The 20,622-nt window shown below is 42.6% G+C and overlaps 1 protein-coding gene across 3 annotated transcripts; it reads left to right on the top strand.

Moving 5' to 3' along the window:
* The first annotated feature begins 188 nt into the window (after nt 1–188).
* Nucleotides 189–16,192, top strand: cgna (cingulin a). Of its 3 annotated transcripts, none has more exons than XM_031853317.1 (21): nt 189–397; nt 4,936–5,827; nt 5,965–6,035; nt 6,143–6,212; nt 6,307–6,402; nt 7,077–7,198; nt 7,482–7,593; nt 7,840–8,052; nt 8,588–8,736; nt 8,899–8,925; nt 9,471–9,591; nt 10,532–10,744; nt 10,885–11,106; nt 11,199–11,447; nt 11,574–11,744; nt 11,971–12,132; nt 12,475–12,648; nt 12,744–12,862; nt 13,690–13,798; nt 13,873–14,036; nt 14,562–16,192. In XM_031853317.1, exons 2-21 carry the CDS (start codon nt 4,937–4,939, stop codon nt 14,695–14,697), a joined length of 3,591 nt encoding a protein of 1,196 aa, XP_031709177.1. In that variant the 5' UTR covers nt 189–397; nt 4,936; the 3' UTR covers nt 14,698–16,192. The 3 variants fall into 3 exon arrangements, with proteins under 3 accessions (XP_031709177.1, XP_031709175.1, XP_031709176.1); XM_031853315.1 differs by having other exon boundaries at nt 5,938–6,035; XM_031853316.1 differs by lacking the exon at nt 8,899–8,925 and having other exon boundaries at nt 5,938–6,035.
* Nucleotides 16,193–20,622: the final 4,430 nt, after the last annotated feature.

Here is a 20,622-nt window from a genome sequence, read left to right as displayed (position 1 = left end):
TCATACCGGTAGCTTTTTGTTTTGTTTATTTTAATTTAAGTAATAATGCGGCCTTCCGTTTTACAGCGAAAAGTGGAAAAGCACAAGGAATGACTGACGTAAAGATTACACCAATAGCAAACATAGCCGATATCTATAGTCCCGCCTCTGTCAGCTCGCTGGTCCAATCACAGCCGTCCCTCCGGACAGACTGGGCGGGACTCTTACATCCCCGACAAAGGTAACAGGTTGCAGTCGCCGCATAATGAACTTGTTGCTGTGTTAATTTAGGTAGGAGTTGTTATACCACCCACTTTTCTGCGTGGACTTTGATGGAAAACATTTGAATTATCACCGACATAAAGGAAGCGAAGTGCGTAAAAGCAGCAACGGATTAACGTAAACTCCAGAGAAAGAGGTAACTTTACGCTTGTTGTTGGATTTCACATACCGAGACAGCTAAACCAGACACGACCTGTCAGTTATTACTTTGTGTGAGATGTTGTTAGGAGCTTTGTGACGCCTATTTCCTTGTTGAAGTTAGCTTTGTACTGATGTCTTACAGCGTTGTGTCAGTGGGGGTAATTGATCAGCCAGTTTAACGTTAGCTCGGTAGCTAACGTTACTTCAGGATTACTTTCCTCGTATTATGTGGAATACACGTGAGAGATGTTTATGTGAAATGTGCACGTACTCTCAGGGGGACTACACGTTTCTGCAATTAAAATGTGAGACCTTTAACGTTAAATATCGAATTCATATTTAAAAACAGGTAATTAACGCTAAATCCCAACTTTACCTGCTACCAGGGAGATGTGTCTCCTCCTCCTCCTCCTCGTAACGTTAGTGTTTAGGACACAGGAGGGTACCTACAACCACATCCCCTTTAGGCCTGACATCTATATAATCTATATAACTTAATAATAAGATAATCTTACATGTTGTTCTCTGCAACCTCTCAAGGAGGTTTTTGAAGAGCAGGTCTATGGTACAGAGCTGCTCTTCAATAGTAAGCTTCAGTCAGATGAAACTGATGACACAAGCAAGAAAGAAGTGCAGATTATAGTTTTTAAAGTGTGGGGAATGGCTCATGGATGGTGTCACAAGATTAAATAATCATAGCATTGCACATCGCCATTTTTAAATTCTGGACGAAGTGATGAAGGTTAGTTTAATATTACAGGTACAACTGTAGTGTGCAGATAGGTTCCCATAAATAAGTCTTTATCACACACGCACACGCACACTCGGCCTGTGTAAGTGAAAAGGACAGAGAAACAAGTGTCTGGAATGTGGGGTAAGGGAGGGGCGTATTTATGTGCTCCAAATATGGTGTCATTTGTGCACTATTTGGTAACACTGAAGTATCTCTTTGTTATGCCAATGAACCTCTTTGGATTTGAAAAGAGGAATAAATGGCTGTTTGTTTGAGAGTGTAAGGGGAGCAGGGACAAGTTTAAAAAGAGACTGACCGCTGGAGAGGAAGAGGAGCCTGGTTTCACGTGAAGAATGTAATGGAGAGGCAGGATTCCCTGAGGACTGTGTGGCTGCCTGTCCTTAGAGGACACTGAAGGCGTGAGCTACTATTTTGTCCATCGCTGTTACACCTTCGTGTTTCTATTTTCCATGTTATACCCGTAAACCTCAATGATTCACCTGGAAGAAAAGGGCCAAACTACTGTTTTACAGCTTGTCCGTGTTGACCTAATAGTATGTATGCAAGTGCTGAAACAGTTCATTGATCAAGTCAATCGACTACAATTTATTGACAACAAATTTGTGTGATTCATTATTTAAATTCAATTATCCAGCAAAAAATAATAATTTCCAAATCTGTGTATTTGCTGCTTTTCTCTCTATTATTTTATTGAAAGATGGAAGTTCATTATTGACCTCAAAAACAGTAGTTGGACACAGAAACCTTAACGCATGGTCCACTCATAGCTTCTACTGGCGCTCTCATCATCAGCAAATTAAATGATTTTCAGACATTTTAGAGACTAAATCCTTCATCCATTAATTAAAAAAACAACAATCAACGTGTTAATGATGGATAATAATCAAACAGTCAATTTCTAAATTGTTAACACATTCTACATCCTAAAAGCTGATGCACTGTGACATCCTGTCCTCAAGACTCAAGCCTCCAGCCTCTGCTGCTGTATCTGTATCTGTGTCAGGTCAGAGATGATCCGATCACATGAGCCCTGCTCACTCTGTTAGTCAGCAGAGGCACTTTCATGACTCCACATATTGCTGCTGTTCCATTTCTCTGCACAGCTGCTCTAATCTCCTAATTATATTTTCCGTTGCGTCTCGGATGTTGACGGGGAAGCGGCTCCGATTCAATTTACTGTGCAGGAATTCAATTAGAGGCCAGAGGCAGAGACCCCGTCAGCATACCTGCAGGGTAACATGACTGTTGTTAAAGCCGCATCCTATCAATGATACGAGTGTGGGTTGGAGACCTTTGCTTGAAAGCTTGCTAAAAGCTTGCTATGGGTGCAGCTATCCATCAAGCCACCCATTATTTACTTGATTATTTGCTTGATCAACATAACGAAAAATCTAAATTTCCTAAAGCCAATGATCTCTTTATCACCGGCTTTGTTCGACCAACGCCCAAAACCCAAAGATAATCCGTTAACTATGACATTAGATAAAAGCAACACATCCTCACAATTAAGAAGCAGGAACAACAGAATAATCACCATTTAACTGTTATTGATTTATTGTTTATTGTTTCAGCTCTAAAGGATACAGAGTCACACAATGTTTCTTTCAAATAGGAAAGCAATAACATAAGTTGTGACTGATATGTTAATTTGACAGCACAGACGCTGAGATGTAGAAAGACATTAGCTTTGGGGAGAAACCTAGAAAGGAAAGTGTATGCGGACAACAATGTCAGCTTTAGAACAAACTTGTAATCAGATAAACAATGTAAGGAGGGGGGATGAAAGACCATGGGCATTGTTTTGGCATTCTCAGAATTGCTGCCCTCATTTTCTGCCCCACATCAGCTGGACAATGGGATGGGATCCCCCCTCACCCCTGTTCCTCTTGGAGCTGGGACCGCATTACCTCACTGACATACAAAAATGAAACTACATTTTAAGCGACAGTAAGAGAGGAACGTCTCGTTACTACCTCACCTATCCGTACGCAAGTTTTGCACACTTGTACTCTGCAGATCGTTCCGGTTCAGACTCCCAGAACTTCAGCGTTGCCCTCGTATGGCACGTTCTTCCGTGCACGACATGCTTGACCTTGCAGTGAAGACAGCGGGCTGCAGACTTCACGCTCGACTGCTCAAATGTGTTGTGACACGGTGCTTCCTCTGGGGTTCCCAAAGGGTGGGAGAAAAAAAATCAACTCGCCGTGCACGACCGATGAGCAGGTCTGTGTGTGCGGACGATGCTAACGCACAACAAGCACACAGATATCCTCAAAGGTCACTGATGTCGTGTTGCTTCGCTTACTGCCAGCTACGACATTTTCCATCACCTATTTTTGCAAAGTTGTTTTATGTATTAGTTTTCACACAGCGGGGACTTATAAGATTATCCGTCATGGCTCACTTTGCTGACTGTATCTTGTTCTTGGCCTGGGCTGGACTGCGTCATACAGCTTCCAAAACCTGCATGAAAATGTGTGGGGGGGTTGTGCACAGCTTGACTTTGACTTTTATCACACAAGGCACTGATAATGGTGTTTTTTATTTTTTTTATTTCTCACCACACCCTCCCAGCCCACTTTCTGTCTCGCACCTTGCAAAGCTGTGGAGAGGAAATGGAAGGTGCGGAGGTCAGTGAGGAAGTGTTGCAACAGGTTTAATGTGAGTTGACTGAACCATACCAGTGTAATAGACATGAGGATGACACTAACACAAGGCGTGGTCAGTCAGTCAATGTAATATCAGATCTGTTCAGTGCAGTACTCTACTTGCCAGGCAGAGACCAATAAGGCTGACAGTGACGTATCACTAATAAATGACGTAGGTGTGACCCGTTGAAATAGTTTCAGAATTACTCATTGAGGGCGATCAGAGTACAAGAAAACGGGAGGATTAGGGAGTCAGAAAAAACACCAAAGTGGAGAAATTACAAAGTAAAAGAATGAAATAGTCCTCACTAGTTATTATGGTACCTGTCTCTATTCAAGCTGTCAACGTTTTGAAGAGGGAAATAGGTTCAGTATCTCGCTGGGAATCCTCCAAATGTTAGGAAAAGCTTTGTTGGTCCTCACAAGGGGAAAGTGATATGTGGGTGTGTGCTTTCAGGTTAATGACTAATGGAACGCACGGAGGACAAAGTCCACACAAGTAGTCAAGAGCCACAAACTAAGTGTTGGTGTTAGTGCCGATAAACCGGCGTCCCCGTTTGTGTTCAAAGCGTTGTCCAACAAGGTTTTGACATTTCAGGGTTGCTTGTTAATGAGTGTCTCGGTATTCTTTGTCGGATTTCCTAATTTGAGGGAAGCACTGTTTTATGTTAAGCTGGTTTTTCGTTGTATTGTAGCGGTCTCTGTTTTCTCCCCCTGCTGTGTCCCTGAACCTGCTACTGTGAGTATAGTCCAACCGATACTGGAGTTATGAGGCCGAAACTGATTTTAAAAAGAGTTTAAAAAAATCTGATTAACATAAACAAACAATCTTGGTACAGAGCCCCTCAAGTTAGATTTTTAATTAATTGTGACCATTATACTAAGCAGGATATTTTTCAGTTGAAAAAATAAACTTGCCAGTGCTAATCTGGTGAAATACCTAACAGCCAAATCCTGAACAGGATTGTTTCGGGGGTGAATATGACACCTTCAGAAAGTATTTTCTCAATTATACCCAATTTTCTTTTCATGTTTTGGGTATGAAAATACTAGACCAGAGCAAATGTGTGATCTAACCATCTACTTGCTTCCTTCTTCTTCTCCTTGCCCTGCTCTCTGCCGTATTACCAGCATGAGCACATCACCCTCAGGTCGGAAGACCCCGGTGGACTACGGTGTCCAGATCCGCTTCATCAATGACCTCCGGGACTCTGGCGGGGGGCAGCCAGGGCCCCAGCCCAGGACCAAGACCAAGACCCAGACCACCTCCAAGTACGGCGTGGCGGTCAGGGTGCAGGGTATTGCTGGCCAGCCATACGTGGTCCTGAAGGACGGAGAGAAAGGAGACTCTTACGGGGTCCAGCTCAGGACCCAGTACCCCTTTGGTTACAGTAGCCTTCCCCGCAGAAGAGATATGGCAGATCCAGAAACACAGGGGCCAGATGTAGAAGGAGGAGCCGGGCAGGGTGGGGCACTACGCAGGGCCCAGTCCCATGGGTCACTGCTGGACAGGGACGGAGAGGGAGGAGCAGGCAATGAGGACTTTCAGCTGTCTAGGCCACCAGGGGACGGGAAGTCTGGAAGTTACGGGACTCTGGATGGAGGACTTGGAGTAAGGGGAGAGAGGGAGCAGGTTCGGCATGCCGGTAGTAGAGAGGGGGGCGTGGAGAGGAACATGTGGGATGGTTCAAACAAAGCAGGGCTCAACGGGTCGCTGGGGTCCGTTAGAAGCAGTCAGTCCAACCCTGCCCCTCCTCAACAAACACATCAGCGACCAACTCCTGTCAACAGACTAATAAACAGGTTTGATGGTGGTAACACTGGAGGCCATCAAGATCCCAGAGCTACATCTCCTCTCCTCACCCCCAACCCTTATACCTCACCTCCGTCCTCCACTCGCAGCAGCCTGGGACGCAGTCAGGCCGCCGTCAACAAATTCCCCGGACACTCTGCCAATCAGCGGACATCCTCGGGGACATATGCCGCTGCGGAGACCCCGCATGCCACGCTGACTGAGCCACAAGTAAGAATTACAATATTTTATGTCTGGGCATGACGGCTGATTATTAGCGAGCTCCAAACACTACATAGCACGCAAGATTGCAAGAGTAGTTTTCTGATCTATGTCTTAAGGTGACTCCTGACCTTTTGCTGGACCAGGGTCAGAGTGCAGAGATGACCAGAGAGGAGGAGCAGGTCATGCAGACTATATACAACATCCTGAGACAAGGGTATGGACCTGCGTGTTGTCCTGGCCGTAGCACATATCGGCTGTGTTCAGTAATAAATGTTTACACATGAATGCGTTTAATAATTGCCCATTTTCACCTTCTCTCAGGACCAATGAGAGTGATGTTATCATCAAGCACAAAGTCAAGGTCCTCTTTAAGAAGATTCAGAATCTGAAGGTTTGTAATTCTGTGAGGGGTTATTCCTGCACTGGTTCATTCGGGGAAAGAAAGCTGCTCACATTATTTGCCCATATATCTTTTTCTACAACAGCCCAAAGAAAGAGCTCAGGAAGAGTGGATGAGAGAAAAGAGAGAGCTGGAAAGAAAGATGGCTGAACTACAAAACACCCTGCAACTGGAAAGACGGGTAAATAAAATAGAGCATTCCATAGACACTTTTTATATGCATAACTGTTCCAATACTTACGAGGTTATTAGCAGTGCTGTGAAACTGTAGTGTCGGTGCTTTGGATGACCCACCAAACCTTCCTGAATTCACTTGACTGATTGGAACTGGCCGCCACCAGAGCAAGTTAACATTCAGAGAGTGATCTGCCACTTTTAATCAGCTTTGATTACACGGTGCACATCCAATGCCACACACAAACACTCATCCAAGTCTGTCCTGAAATGAGAGCGCTAGCTATCGAGTGAAGGGAATGGCTGTCGGTTGGTTGCGAGAAGGAAACTGTCCTCAGAGTTTTTATGTCTTTAACTAATCTCACCAGGAGGGCTGGGGGGGTTCCTTGGAGTGTGCTTCAGATTAATCCTCACATTAATCCTTAAAGCCCCCTGGCCTGGTCAAAGGTGCACACACACAATAATCTAACTTCAATAATGACTCTTTACGTTGGCTTCAGGAAGGTGGGCAGGTCTTAATCTCTAATAGCTCCTAAGGACTTAAGTCTTTATGCATATTGACCGGTGGGCAAAAGCAAGCCTGCTTTAACATTTCCTAAAAACTCTCTGTTCATGCCACCAGAGCCACCTGGTGTCTTGTGTTTCACTGCTCTCATTTATTCATCATGTCTGCTTGCATAGGACTCCGTTAGCAATTCTGATCCTGCTCTGAAAGCTGAGCTGGAGTCCTGTCTGGATGAAAATCTGCTGCTCCAGGATATGCTGGACCGGAAGACGAAAGAATTAAATGAAACACAATCAGAGTGAGGACTCGACAGCATACACACACACACACACACACACACACTCAAACGCACAGACAGAGGGAAGCAGGAAGGGGCATGGTACCATTGTCTGTTTTTGTGTTGGTGGTCAGGAGGTCGAGGGCTGCATGACTAACCCACTTTGTTATCAAGCACACACTCCTCACAGTTCATGAAACAAGCCGTTACTGTCAGTTATTCACAAGACAAACTGTATGCCATCGTCATTTGAATTTCAAAGAATCATTCAGTAGTGTTTGTGTGTGTCCTCTTTTACTCGCAGGCTGACTCAGCTGCGTATGGACAGGGAGAATGCAGAGGCACGGATCAGAGACGTGGAGGACCAGCTGGCTGAGCTTCAGGATGAACTGAGGAGGGAGAATGGCAACAAGACGGTATTACAGAAACATGCTCACACAACTGTACCCACGCAGATGCACAGAGAGAAACTCTCTCACCCCACTGAAGTCAGCAATTTTATCACATCGCATCACATTGACAGGTTGATGATTTGTAAAGGCTTTTGCAATTAAAAGCACGATTAGCTTTCTGTGTGGAAACAAATGAGCAATGCTGTACCGAACTGGAGGCCGAGAGGTCAAAAGCATCAAGTTATGACTGTGTATTCCCCGTGTCTGCAGGACCTGATGTCTTGTCAGGCAGAGTTGATGGAGGTGTGCCAGCTGAAACAAAAGCAGGAGGACACGCTGAGGCAGAGAGAGAGGGAGCTCACGGCTCTCAAAGGAGCGCTGAAAGAAGAGGTGGCCACGCATGACAAAGAGATCGAGGTGCTCCGAGAGCAGTACAGCGTTGACATGGAGAAGCTCCGCAGCAGCATGGAGCAGGTGTCTCAGGTGTGTACGCGAAACACAGAAGCCACTAGCCAGCTCATCACTAACGTACATCTGACTTGAAAATGTTTTGAAGTTGGACACAAAATGGGGAAAAGCTGGTCCCCCCACAACAGACCAGCAAAGCAAAAAAGAGAAACCACTTCTACCTGCTGGAAGAGTTATTGTGTCAAATATAGCATACATCACATATACATAAACATGTATTATACCTTTTAATAGAGTTTTTAAACATACATACACACACGCATACATAAATACCCAAATACATAAATTTATACATATGTGCAGTACTCGGAACTACCTTTCTGAGTACTGTGATGAAAGCTGAAACTCCCCTGGTGAAAGCGAAAGGATAAGAACACAGGAGTATCTGCATGCACAGGTGCATTAAGCATGCTCAGCATAGGTGCAAGAAACAACTGAACTGAACTGAAATGTGATCTGTTTGGTCAAAACAATGCGGAGTGGTCTATCTATCTATTTATGTATATGAAATGAAAAGGAATATATAACAAACGTGTCTTTCTTACTTTAGTCTCACGCAGGCATCGAGTCAGAGCGGTTGCGTGTGAATGCGTCCATTCGCTCCCTTCAGCAGCAGTTGGAAGACTGTCGAGACGAGAGCAGCCACTGGATGGAGCAGTTCCACACCACCAGAGACGAGCTTCGAACGACCAAACATGAGTGAGTTTATTCTAGTACTGGATGTGGGCTTTCCAATGCTGACTTGGACGTGGATTTAGTCACCGTCTTTTCGGTTTGTCCTTACACCTGCTGTGCTACTAATGTGTGTCCATCTCTTCTCTTTCATTCTACCTGGTCTATGTTTCTCCCGCTCTCTGTCAGAGAGCCACCCCGCAGCCCTAAAACACCGTGAGAGTCACTATTTGAACTGCATTTGTGTCTAGATATGCAGACCTGTAGATGTGGCTAGCTGTGCTAACAACTGTCTGACTGTAGTTCCAAGGTCATCCACACTTGCAGCCCTAATTCATGACTGACTAGATGGTCTACATTTAAATATGTACCAGGGACCCTGAAGTACCAATGGGTCCCAATGGGAATATGGACCATCTATGTACAATGCTGCAGAACACCAGTCACAATCTGGACATCTACAACACTATAAGGGGGGGTGTTGATGATCTTAGATATCTGTGTTTAGTGAAAATTGTGTTGTAGACTTTCTTTCTGTGAATATATCTGTTGTGCTAACAGGGAATGCTGATTTATTTCCTGTTGTTTGTAGATTATTAAAAGGCGTATTTGCTTGTTGAGTACATGAAAGAAAATTAAGCTCACTTCATGAATCGCCTCTTCAATCCAACTGCTGCTGATCAGATAATCAAGCAGAACTTACAATGCTTTCATCTGCTACAATCTGTTTGGATCAACTGTGTTTGATCTACGATGTTTAGACTCCTGCAAGCCCGACTGGAAAAAGAGGAGTTTGAGGAGGAACTAAAGGAGCTCCAGGAGAAAGTGAGCACCATGAAACGGCAGATACCGGACCCGGACCACACACAGACTCTCAACCAGGTGAACATACACTCGGCCTCATATGATACCTGACGCCTGATCTGTTTCACAAAGATGAAGCAGTTTAAAGCTACATTTGGTTATTATAATAAAGTTGTTGTTATATTTGCCCAACACATCCTGACAGTGGTACAGGAGACTGATAATCTGTATAAAAAAAGTCAGGTTCCTCTGCCTTCTTCTCCCTTCCCGCTGGACCACAATGGGAACTTAAATATATATAACTTAAAAATATGTACCATAGTCAACGGCCATAGACAAATTATTTGTAAATATATTATATTATACCTATTATATGTTTGAGTTGTGCCATGAATTGCTCACATGAATTTTGTCAATTTAAAAGACGAAGATTCCACCACGCCCGAAAGAAAACTACCAATCAGAGCCCCGGAGTGTCAGTCATTGCTGCTTTTGAAGCTCATGAACTCTGATCAAACTGTGAAACTAGGCAGCGCTCAGCAAATATTTATCACAATTCTGTGACTGCATTTCCTTTTTCTCTTTGTCTCAAATGTTTTCAGAAACATTTTTGAGTCTGCTGTCAAATGAGAAAACTTGCTCCAGCGGCTGGGCGGTGCTTGGTTTTGGCTCGGCTGTTTTCAACATGGCGGCCGGGTCATAAACTTTCTCATGAAAACATTTGAGGCAAGAAGTAGGAAATGCAATAACAGAATCTTGATTCATATTTGATCAGCGTTCATGAGCTTTACGAGCAGTGATGAACAGCTGCACCAGAGACGCCTCAGCTCTGATTGGTTGTTTTTCTTTCTCTAAATGACATCAGGAGCATTAAAAAGAGGAAGAGGACCCTGATTTTTCAGCTGTCTCATGTCCTACTGTCGGGACATACTAATGGTTTGAGCAAATATGACAAACGTTATTTTTATTGAAGTTACCAACTAGTTTTAACCATCAAATTGCCCATATTTCTGTTCAGGAACTTCAGCGTTACAATACTGATCTTCAGAAGGCCAAGTCTGAGGTGGAGAAGCAGAGGATGGAGTTTGACAAGAAGGTCATGGAGGTCATCTCCATAAAAAAATCTCACCAGAACCAGGAGGCAGAACTGAAGTATGAGATTGACCGGCTAAAGGACCAACTACAGAAGGCCAGAGAGGATATTATCAAGGCACAGGACAAAAACAAACGGGTTAGTTTACTCAAGAGTGATGGTGTGTATGTGGTAGTTTTGGGGATGATTCGATTTGTGTTAGAAATTCTCACCTTTTAACCGCCATCATCTCTCTTGTATTTTTTGTCAACATCATTCCCTTGACTTCTTGCCTGTAGCTCCCAGACCCAGCCATCATCTCAGAGCTGGAGCAGAAGCTTGGTGAGAACCGTAGTGAAGCTAGCCAGCTCAAAGAGAAACTCTCATTGGCCGAGGAGGAAGTGGTGGCCAGTAAAACACTTCTCAATAGAGCGCAGATGGACGTTAAAAACCTCCAAGATGCTCAGCAGGAACAGGAGGGGGCCAACACGCGTCTGAGAGAAAAACTCTTACGGTTGGAGGTAGGCACACATCCTCTCACACACCAGTGTCCGCGTGTTAGATACCCTGAAATCAGCAGACATGTTTAAGCACAACTCTGTGGTTCCCTCAGGCTCAGCTGCAGACCAACACAACGGAGAGCTCAGAGGCAGAGATCGCCCTCCACACTGAGGTGAGAGGGTTGAGATCGGAGCTAGACGAGGCCAAGAGAAAAGCTTCTAGACTGAGTCAGGAGCACCGTGAACTTCTCCTGCGTGTGGAGGACACGGAGAAAGAGAAGGAGACACTCAAACAGACCTTCAACCAGCTGGAAGAGACCAAACTACAGCAGGAAAGAGCTCTGGAGAAACTCAACAAAGAGGTAAGAAGGAGGGATCTGGTTCTATACCTTGATAAGCAAATTAAAGCATCTGCAGCATTGAACATCCAACTGATCGTTAGAGGATAAAAAGTTATCCTCTTGGTTTTTTCCCCCTCTGCCTGTCAGTATGAGTCTCTCACCGTGTCCTCGAGGGAGGAGGTGCAGACTCTCAGGGTTCAGCTGGAGGAGCAGCGAGAGAGGGCACGCAAGGAAATGCAGGAGGCACAACGGCACGGAAACGACGCTCAGAGTGAACTGGAAAGAAGTCATATAAATCTAAGGAGACTGGAGGAAGAGGTTTGTGTTTTGAGTGCATGCTCGCTCACTTGCTTGGCCTGGTTGTTGTTGTTTTTATTATGAATGTCTGGTCTGAATGTTTTCAGTAGTTCTGACACATCGTATTCATGGTGCATGCGTGACTGATTGTATTCATGTGCGTGTAAACATGCAAAACCGCACATATTTATTTCATGATGGAAATTCAGTGTGGCATTACCGTTTGTAAAATGATAAATCTAACTAGATGTCACGAGAGAAGAAGGAGCTTCTGCTTCTATGTGAGGAGAGAGACAACCACCAGCTGGATAAAGAGCTTCTGGCCAACAGGCTGCGCCACCTTGAGGGAGAGATGGAGGCCGTCAAAAACGGCCAGAATGAGAAAACCCGGGAGATTCGCATCCTGGAGGTAAGATATGTGCAGCTGCATCTCCGTGGTCTGGGAGAATAAAGCATGACTGCAGGGCGCTCTGCTGTTAATAGTTCTGCTCTGCATACAATGTGACTTCAGCACTCTGTCTATATATCTAGACATCTTTCTGCACATCTATTACTTTCATCTGTAAATCAAACAAATATGTTTAAAAGATTAGCATGTAGACCTGTTTAATGCACATCAAATATATGTATTTACTGTATATGCTTACGTGTACAAACTCCAGCACCATCAAATGCCTTTTTTCGGCGAACCCACCGCACACCGTCTCCGTTCTGAGCATCTAATAAAGTGGTCTCTTCTTGTCTGTGCCAGGACAAGCTGAAGCGTATGGAGTTGGAGCTGGAGGAGGAGAAGAGCAGTGTGGAGATGCTGACGGACCGAGTGGCCAGGAGCAGAGACCAGATCGATCAGCTCCGCTCTGACCTCATGCAGGAGAGATCCTCCAAACAGGACCTGGAGCTGGACAAGAACACCATGGAGAGACATGTACGTAACAGGAACATAACATTCACTCGACTGAACCACTCGAGTGTATTTTGGGGTTTTGTTGACCTGCTGTTTGTCTGTGTCTGTCCCTGCAGCTGAAGGAGCTGAGGGGTCGCGTGGCCGACATGGAGGGCCACTCTCGCTCCTCAGCTGGACTCTCCCAGCTGGAGAACAAGATCCAGGAGCTGGAAGAACGCCTACGGAATGAGGAAAGGTACAGTGCAACAAACATTAGACATGCTGCATGTGTAGTTCTGGATCACATTTATTTTCACCCTTATTAGTTTGTTGAACTGAATATCTCAAATGTTTTTGAATAGATTCCCTTGAAAGTTGGTGGAGGGATACCGTTTGTCATTAGCTGAGCAATAGATGATTTTGGTGGTGATCCCAGCTCAGGTTTTTACATGTAACTAATTACATTTACTCAAGTACAAGTGCATTTATTTATACATTAGTTATTAGTAATTTTGCAAATTCAGATGATTAATACAAAATATAAACCAACGAATACATTATGACGTAATATTATGGGTTATATAATTCTGCATAATGAGTACTTTTCCTTTTGCTGCTTTAAGTGTAATACTTGAAACAGAGTATGTTTTGCACTGAAGTATTCCTACTTTCAATTCAGTTAAAAAGATCTGAGCACTTCTTCCACCACTGTCTACATTAGACATGTACCTGTTCATTTTAATTATGAAAGAGAGTTAACTCCTTTTCTTAAGGAAACATGTTAGTAAAGTTATAGAAGCCATGTTTGGGCTGTAACATTAGGTGCATTAACTGCTCTTTTTCACTAATATTAAACCTCACATTAATTCAGTTATGCATACACACACACATACACACACACACACACACACACACACAGTAAAACCAGACTTTAACACCTGACTACAGAGCATCTTCATGAGAGCAATGAGGTGGCAAATGTCTTGCTAAAGGGCATTTTGGCAGTAGTCGAGATAGGGGTTGGCATTACTCATGAGCATGCTCACATTTCTTTTGCTCTGTTCTTCTCTTGTGTATGTAAAGGGAGAAGAACTTAGTGGTGGCGTCTCAACGACGTCTGGAGAGGAAACTAAAAGATCTCAACATGATGTTGGATGAGGAGAAACAAACACACACTGAGCAGAGGGACCAGGTAAACACATTCACCTCAAAATGCGTGTCATATTAGAACTCACTTACTCACGTTAACCTCATCCTGTGTTGCAGCTCGCTCTGAGAGTGAAAGCTCTAAAGAGGCAGGTGGACGAAGGAGAGACGGAGCTAGAAAGGCTCGATGGACTGAGGAGAAAGGCCCAGAGAGACATGGAGGAACAGATGGAGCTCAAAGAGGCCTTGCAGGCCAGAGTCACAGCACTGGAAACTGAGCTCAAGTAAGCATTTCCTTTTCCTTGTATCCAATTTTGTCTCTCATCCAATTTGCTACTCGCTGTGCGCTTATGCAAGACACTTCCTGGCAGCCAAATTTTCACAGCAGTTTGAGAGAGTGAGTAAGAGAGAGTGATCTCATCCTATCTATGTCCCAGAATGAATAAAACTGCGCGTCAATGATGTTATTACCAGCAAACCCAGATTCCTTATCTGTTACACACAATTAACAGACACCTGGTAGAGATTCACAGAGCGCCCTGAAAACAAATCAGCAATCAGCCACGTCTGACAAGGTATTTCATTAAACTAAAAAGGCTCGTCACTCATGTACCTCGGGGGAAATCATATGACAGACATGCTCCCACTAGCAACAAGGAAAGGCAGGTTGTTCCCTTGTGTTGCCAGCAGAGGGAGTACTTTGTCCATCTGGCAGTGCTAACATTTGTGGATAAAGCGACTGTTAAATACAGTGTGTTTGAACAGTTAATGATGACATTGATAATGACAATGATGATTATGTGTCACAGGAGAAAAGCCCAGGCAGCAATGCGCCCAGCTTTGGATTCATCAGCTCTCAGTTCAGATGACGACGACAGCCTGTACGATCCCTCCACCATCACCTCCATCCTCACTGAGGGCAACCTCCAGACCAGCTCCTGTTAAAAAAAATAAATAAACAGCACTTCAGGGACAGGGTGAGAGTGGGAAAACATAGCACTGTTAAGGAAAGAAATACAGGGGCGTGTAGGTTGCTTTTTAGACTGGGAGTTAAGCCAAAAGGCAGAATGGTATACACGACAGGCAATAAGGGAGGGACGCACTGATCTGGGATTTAAATCATCATTAGCAGGGGAATCATTTTCCACACCAGGGTGAATGGAAGGAAACAAAACATCCTCTGCACATCAGGGTATTTCCTTCAGTCTACAATGTACTTCGATGCAGTCCACGGTACAGCTGGAAGAACTCCAACATACAAAAACCACACTAAGACGGTAACTGGATTGCAAGGATAGAAAAGAGGCTAGAAGCACAGAAACAAAATTGCTCTTGCATTTTTTGATACAAATTCAGTATGTCAAACAATTTCAGGTTTGAGATTCTGCATCGAGCACTTACGGTACCGAGTCTGGCTTTGACTGAAGAATCAAAAATACTCTCATCATCTCTCAGAGTTTACCTGTAACTTCAAATGACTGAGTTCACAAACTCTGTACCCCAGCATGCACAAATATTATGTAGCGCTACTGACAAACATGGACCAAACACTAACATTGTGTGCATTTTTGATTCTCACAAACTATAAGCAATATTACACGATGATTCTCATGCAAGTAAAATTTAAGTAATGCAAAGTATTCGTATTGAATGAAATCTGGAGTTTAACGTGAAAATAGATTTTATTTTACATGTTTTTTTGGAATATGTCACTTGTGTGTTTATTACACCGCCCAGACTTTGTCACGTGGTACACAGTCCATGAATTCAGAATTATAAAATATGACACTAATAGCACAATATTATTGCTATAAATGTGATAGAAACCTCATGTTGGTGTGAAGGTTTTGATTAGTTTTGTCTTTATTCACTGTACCTGAAACAGTTTCCTGGTGAAGGTGCAACAGACCTTTGTTTTGTGGGACAGAAGTGTCCTTTGTCAGAATATCACATAACTTACAAAAGTGGTTTTCCACTTTTGAGTTAAAATCATGGCCGGAATATCATCCTGTCCAATAAAATCTTTACGTGTGTATTTGTAGAAGCTGCACAATTTCTATGCATTCCTTTAAAGCAAGTCACTGAAATATATGCCTTAAAATAATTGTTAAAAAAGAATTTATTCATTGTTATCCGAATGTTTTTTGTAAAATGTAACATTGTCTATTTAACATTATAGATTTCTTTGAGACTTGAGTTTTGTATACATTATGAACAATCAGCTAATAACTGTATTACATTTTGCTGTAATGTTTCTTCTTATCTTTTCAGTGAAACTGGAGATGGTACTTATGATTTGTTAGAATGAGTATAAAGCTGTTGAATTTGTGAACTATAATGTTGACTGGAAAAATTCACCCTGTGACTGTACTACACAAAATAGATAATGTTTCTATTGCACATGATTTCAGCTACAATAAAAGTTAAACGATTTAAGTTACATTGATCCATGTTTTTGCACGTTTCAGGATGTTCAGTTTCCTCACAGCTTTTGTTCTTTCTCTTTAGCAGAGAGTCAGACAACTGGCTTTCTGCACATAAAGTAGGACTACAGTGGATGTTGCTCATTCATGCAGTACATTTCTTGAGAAGGTCATGAGACTTCATTGGAAAAGATCCTTGTTGGAGAAAGTCAACAAACCATTTATCCAGAAAAAAGGTTATTGTGCAATAATACACAATCCAATTCTACTTTGGTAAAACTTTGGGATTTTTCTGCCCCCAAAAAGAGGCCAAAAAAATCAGTTCTCGGACGTTTAATACTTAATACAGTATTGGTAGCCATGGGGAAATACACTTACATACTAGCCCATAGCCGCTCTATTCTAAATAAAAGAGTAAAAAGGGATTTGTATGAACAATCTGTTTGAAAGACAAAACTACACGCTAATTAGTTGAGAATTATTACAAGGATCTAAGCAGAATCACATTCGATGAATTCTCTATATGCTACCATTCTCCTGTGTGAAGGAGCATTTACGACTTAAGATAATAGAGATGGGTCATGTTGTTGCTGCAGGGCGGTGCTTGTCTGGGGTTTGAGGTTTGCAATCTAAGCCTGAGTTTCAAAGAAGTGTGTTGCTGAATGAGTTCAATACCGTCAGCTGGAGCTCGCTAAGCTTTTAATAGTTATTATCACTGTGTTGTCAACATGGATGATAATGACTGTGTGTGTGTGTGTGCGTGTGTCATGTACCCTGCCTTCATTCACACCACCTGTGTGTGCACAGGGCAGACTGATTACAGTTTTGTCTCATTCTCCTCTTAAACACTGGTTTTCAACAGACAAATGACTGTGGCACCTGCAGACATTAATAACACATTTAACATGTCACATCAGGAAAAGCATAGTAACTTCTTCCATTAATTACAGCTTCCTCTTATGTGGGATTACCTTTCCCAAGGTCCTGATATTGTGCATGCTGCATTGGAGCACTTAAATGGATTTGAGCCACAATATATGCTATTATTCCTGCCTGTGCTTTCTATGATGTCAAAATGTTCTGCTGTGAAAAAGGGTATTTGGATTTAGATTTATTCCTTATTTTCTTAGATGTATAGATTTCAAACGTGTTGACGTGCCATTCACTGAACCTGCTGCAGCCACGCACGAGTGCCAGTGTTCTTGTTTTACCCTCTTATCTATTGTTGCAGAGTTATTTTTGTTCATCATAACTGAGATAAGCATCATGCAGGGCAGAAATACACTCGGCTCATGTGTTGATGCAGGAGAGCCACATTCCCATTTATGGACACATTCACACGTTCATGTGATTATCACACAAACCTGGATAAATAGTTCAGGCGTCTACTTCACCTGCTACACTCTCCCTGTAGCACAGCGGTCCACTAACCAAACTAACAGGATCTACAATAGTACATACTGTACCCCACCATGCACAAAACCCAACTGCCAACAACAACTCTAACTAAATCTGACATTGAGTGTGTTGATGACAGCAACTTTGTTTTGCTTGAAAGAGAAGAGAACAAAATGTTTTCTGAGAGTTACATTTTCTCTACCAACCGTGATGATTTATGTATGAAATCTGGATTTTGATTGAACTGTGATAAACATATATATACTGAGCTGGTGTGTTGATAGAAGAAGCCTGTGGCTCCATTTGTGGACGCATTCACAGTTCTACTGGCTCAGTAAGAAGAGCAACCTTTAACCACAGGGTTGGCGGTTCGATCCCCGGCTGCCACTGTCTGCACGTTGACGCGTCTTTGTGTGAGACGTTCAACCCCAAGTTGCTCCCTGTGTGCTCTACAGCAGCCCACTGCTCCTAATCCTGTTCGGGATTATGACATGAGACGCAGGCAGTTTGTTGCTGCAAGCTGCACCGCAGGGTGAGACACGTTAGGAATGTGCAGGGTCAACTGAGATCTGTCTTTGGTGGAAGGAAGCTTCCACAGAAACACAAGATATGTATAAAGTCATATCTGATGCCAGAACACCTGCAACTACTAACCCAACTCATGTTTAATTCTCAGAAGAATCTCTGTACGGTAACAGGAATTAATCCACGCCTTTACGCTTCATGCCAAAACATTTTTTATGACTTCAGGCATTTGTTTTTCCTACATTTAAGAAAGAGATGAAAGTCAGCACCCTGAAGGGAGACTTCACCAACTCCTGGGGTTATTTATGTGTTTACATCCTATTTGGCACACTGGCACACGTAACAAGATTGTGTTTGACTATTTTGAGACAACACAGTGTGTCTGCTCCTCAGAAGTGTTCTGGTCTGTTGCTGGTCTGTGACAGACATACTGTACCTCATGTGGTGCTATTGTGTGATTGATCTACAAAAGACCTGAAAAAAGCCCCTTTTCCTCTCCTGGTTGCCAGAAATTGAACACTAAAGTTATTTGAAACAAATATGTTGCCATGGAGTCACACATTCGATACTTCCTGTAGAACCAGATGCAGCCTCCATGATACTACAACTCCCATTCAGTGTGACCAAACCTGTACAGTGCCAACATGTTGTGTACTGTACCTGCTTAGCTAGAAACTATGAGAGAACATACTTTCCAAGGGTGGGATTGGGTTTCCATAATATAATTCTGGGTTTCCAGGCACAACCCCGAGAGCTGATTTGGGTGTGTTGTGTTTTGAAATGATGTGTTTGACACAAATGATTGCTCAGAAAGAATGCAGTCCTACCGTACAAATGTTTGCACATGCCACCTGCAATAGTTCAGACATAGTGACAACATGTTATTTAATCTGCATTATATTTAAGGCGTGGTTAGTGCTGAATATATATATACAGTATATCCTTGTGTTCAACAGTATATAGTCAGGGCCGTGTCCCAGATTTTTGAAATACTGAGGTCATGAGAACAAAAACAAAGTCTTTAAAATGTTTAAATATTTGTGTTTATAATCTAATTTGATTAGCTGGCTATTAAATTATATTTTGTGTATGTTTCTACTACTCACTCCAGGAAACCTATAGGGAATTATAAGGAACATACGGACCTGTGAAACAAAGTGCCTGTTTTATTCACATATATTCATTTCTTAATTCTTTACCATGAATTATAATTGAGTGGAAATGTTAAAAGAATTTATTAAATAACCACATCCAGGTTGCTGAAACTCCCAAAGTCACAAAGTGGGGCTCTGATGATAATAATAAAGGAGTGGAAAGAACTAGTATGTGACTACAGTTGTAGTGTCATCCTTTGTTTCGGGAAAGCAGCACCGTTGTTTCACCACACACTGCATCTGTGTCACCATGGTGCACTTTTAACACGTTTTCCCACTCAACCAAAATATGAGCTATTTCTATCTCATACGCACTTTTGTTGAAATCATCTGATTTGATCTTTAAACTTTTAATGGTCCTACTCATACAAAAATGAATGGAAACATTATTTTTATTAATATTTCATTGATATAAAGTAATACTTTTTTCACCATATATTTGTTCCTTTTGTGCACGAACAACAACAACAAATTAAACTGACCGAACTATTCTTTGATTCTGATCCTCTACTAAACAGTTGGGATTTCCATTTACAGTAAAACTGCACATTCAACAATCTCTTTATTTTTTCTCCATTGAGAGGTGAAATAAAAGACATTTGATGTCTATTTATTCTTCTTGTGTTGGACGGAGTGTGAACACTGGACTGGGACTCACGCTGTAGTCTCAGACTTGGATGTATGTAAACACACAGACCGCTGATAACTGTCTGATTTGTCGATCAGTCTGTCTGAATGTGGTCACCTGTGGGATGTAAACACACTGTTGTGACTCGTATTATGGTTTAGTAACTGGGACACATGATGACATACTGTAGTAAGGTTTAGGTGTGTTTGTTATGACCTCATTCCACTTGATAAACCAACCATGAAACAACAACACCCTCTAAAGAGTGAACCACATTCTTGATTAGTATCTATTGCAGTTAAGAGTTACCATGAAACATCACTGCACTTTTGGGATATATCTTTTCATTGGTGTCTATTGAATATACTATAGCAACATTTCTTCACATGTGAAATGTTCCTATCTCCGCCTGTGTGTGAGTTGTTTCTTGCCCCTGTTTCAAATTCACTTAGTGTCATCCCTTGTTTGCCACCGCGAGCTGTTGTTTGCTTCTCAACAGCCATTAATGCCGTTAAGGTGTTTATCCAATTTGAGGTCTGTGTTGGCCTGGATAAGCCAGCAGAGAGACGCGTTCTGTTACTTGTGCTGTGTCAGCTTGTTCCAGGTCGACCTCAGTCAACTCTGGAAATATGCTGTTTGTCATGCGTCACATTAATGCTGTGTAAACACTTAGAATAAATAACCAAAACATTCATATCACTGATTGATTTAATGTGTTTTACTACATATTTGTATTGCTGTT

This window comes from Anarrhichthys ocellatus, unplaced genomic scaffold (genome assembly GCF_004355925.1).
Source record: "Anarrhichthys ocellatus isolate YVR2014 unplaced genomic scaffold, GSC_Weel_1.0 scaffold13, whole genome shotgun sequence".
NCBI lineage: Eukaryota > Metazoa > Chordata > Actinopteri > Perciformes > Anarhichadidae > Anarrhichthys > Anarrhichthys ocellatus.
This window is presented reverse-complemented; position numbering and strand designations above follow the sequence as displayed.

Bases quoted from the DNA above. Each gene is read 5' to 3' on its own strand.
- cgna (XM_031853315.1), top strand. From the start codon at position 4,937: ATGAGCACATCACCCTCAGGTCGGAAGACCCCGGTGGACTACGGTGTC. The intron at 6,403-7,076 runs GTAAATAAAATA...CTGCTTGCATAG, and splicing joins CCCTGCAACTGGAAAGACGG to GACTCCGTTAGCAATTCTGA. The intron at 8,053-8,587 runs GTGTGTACGCGA...TTCTTACTTTAG, and splicing joins GCATGGAGCAGGTGTCTCAG to TCTCACGCAGGCATCGAGTC.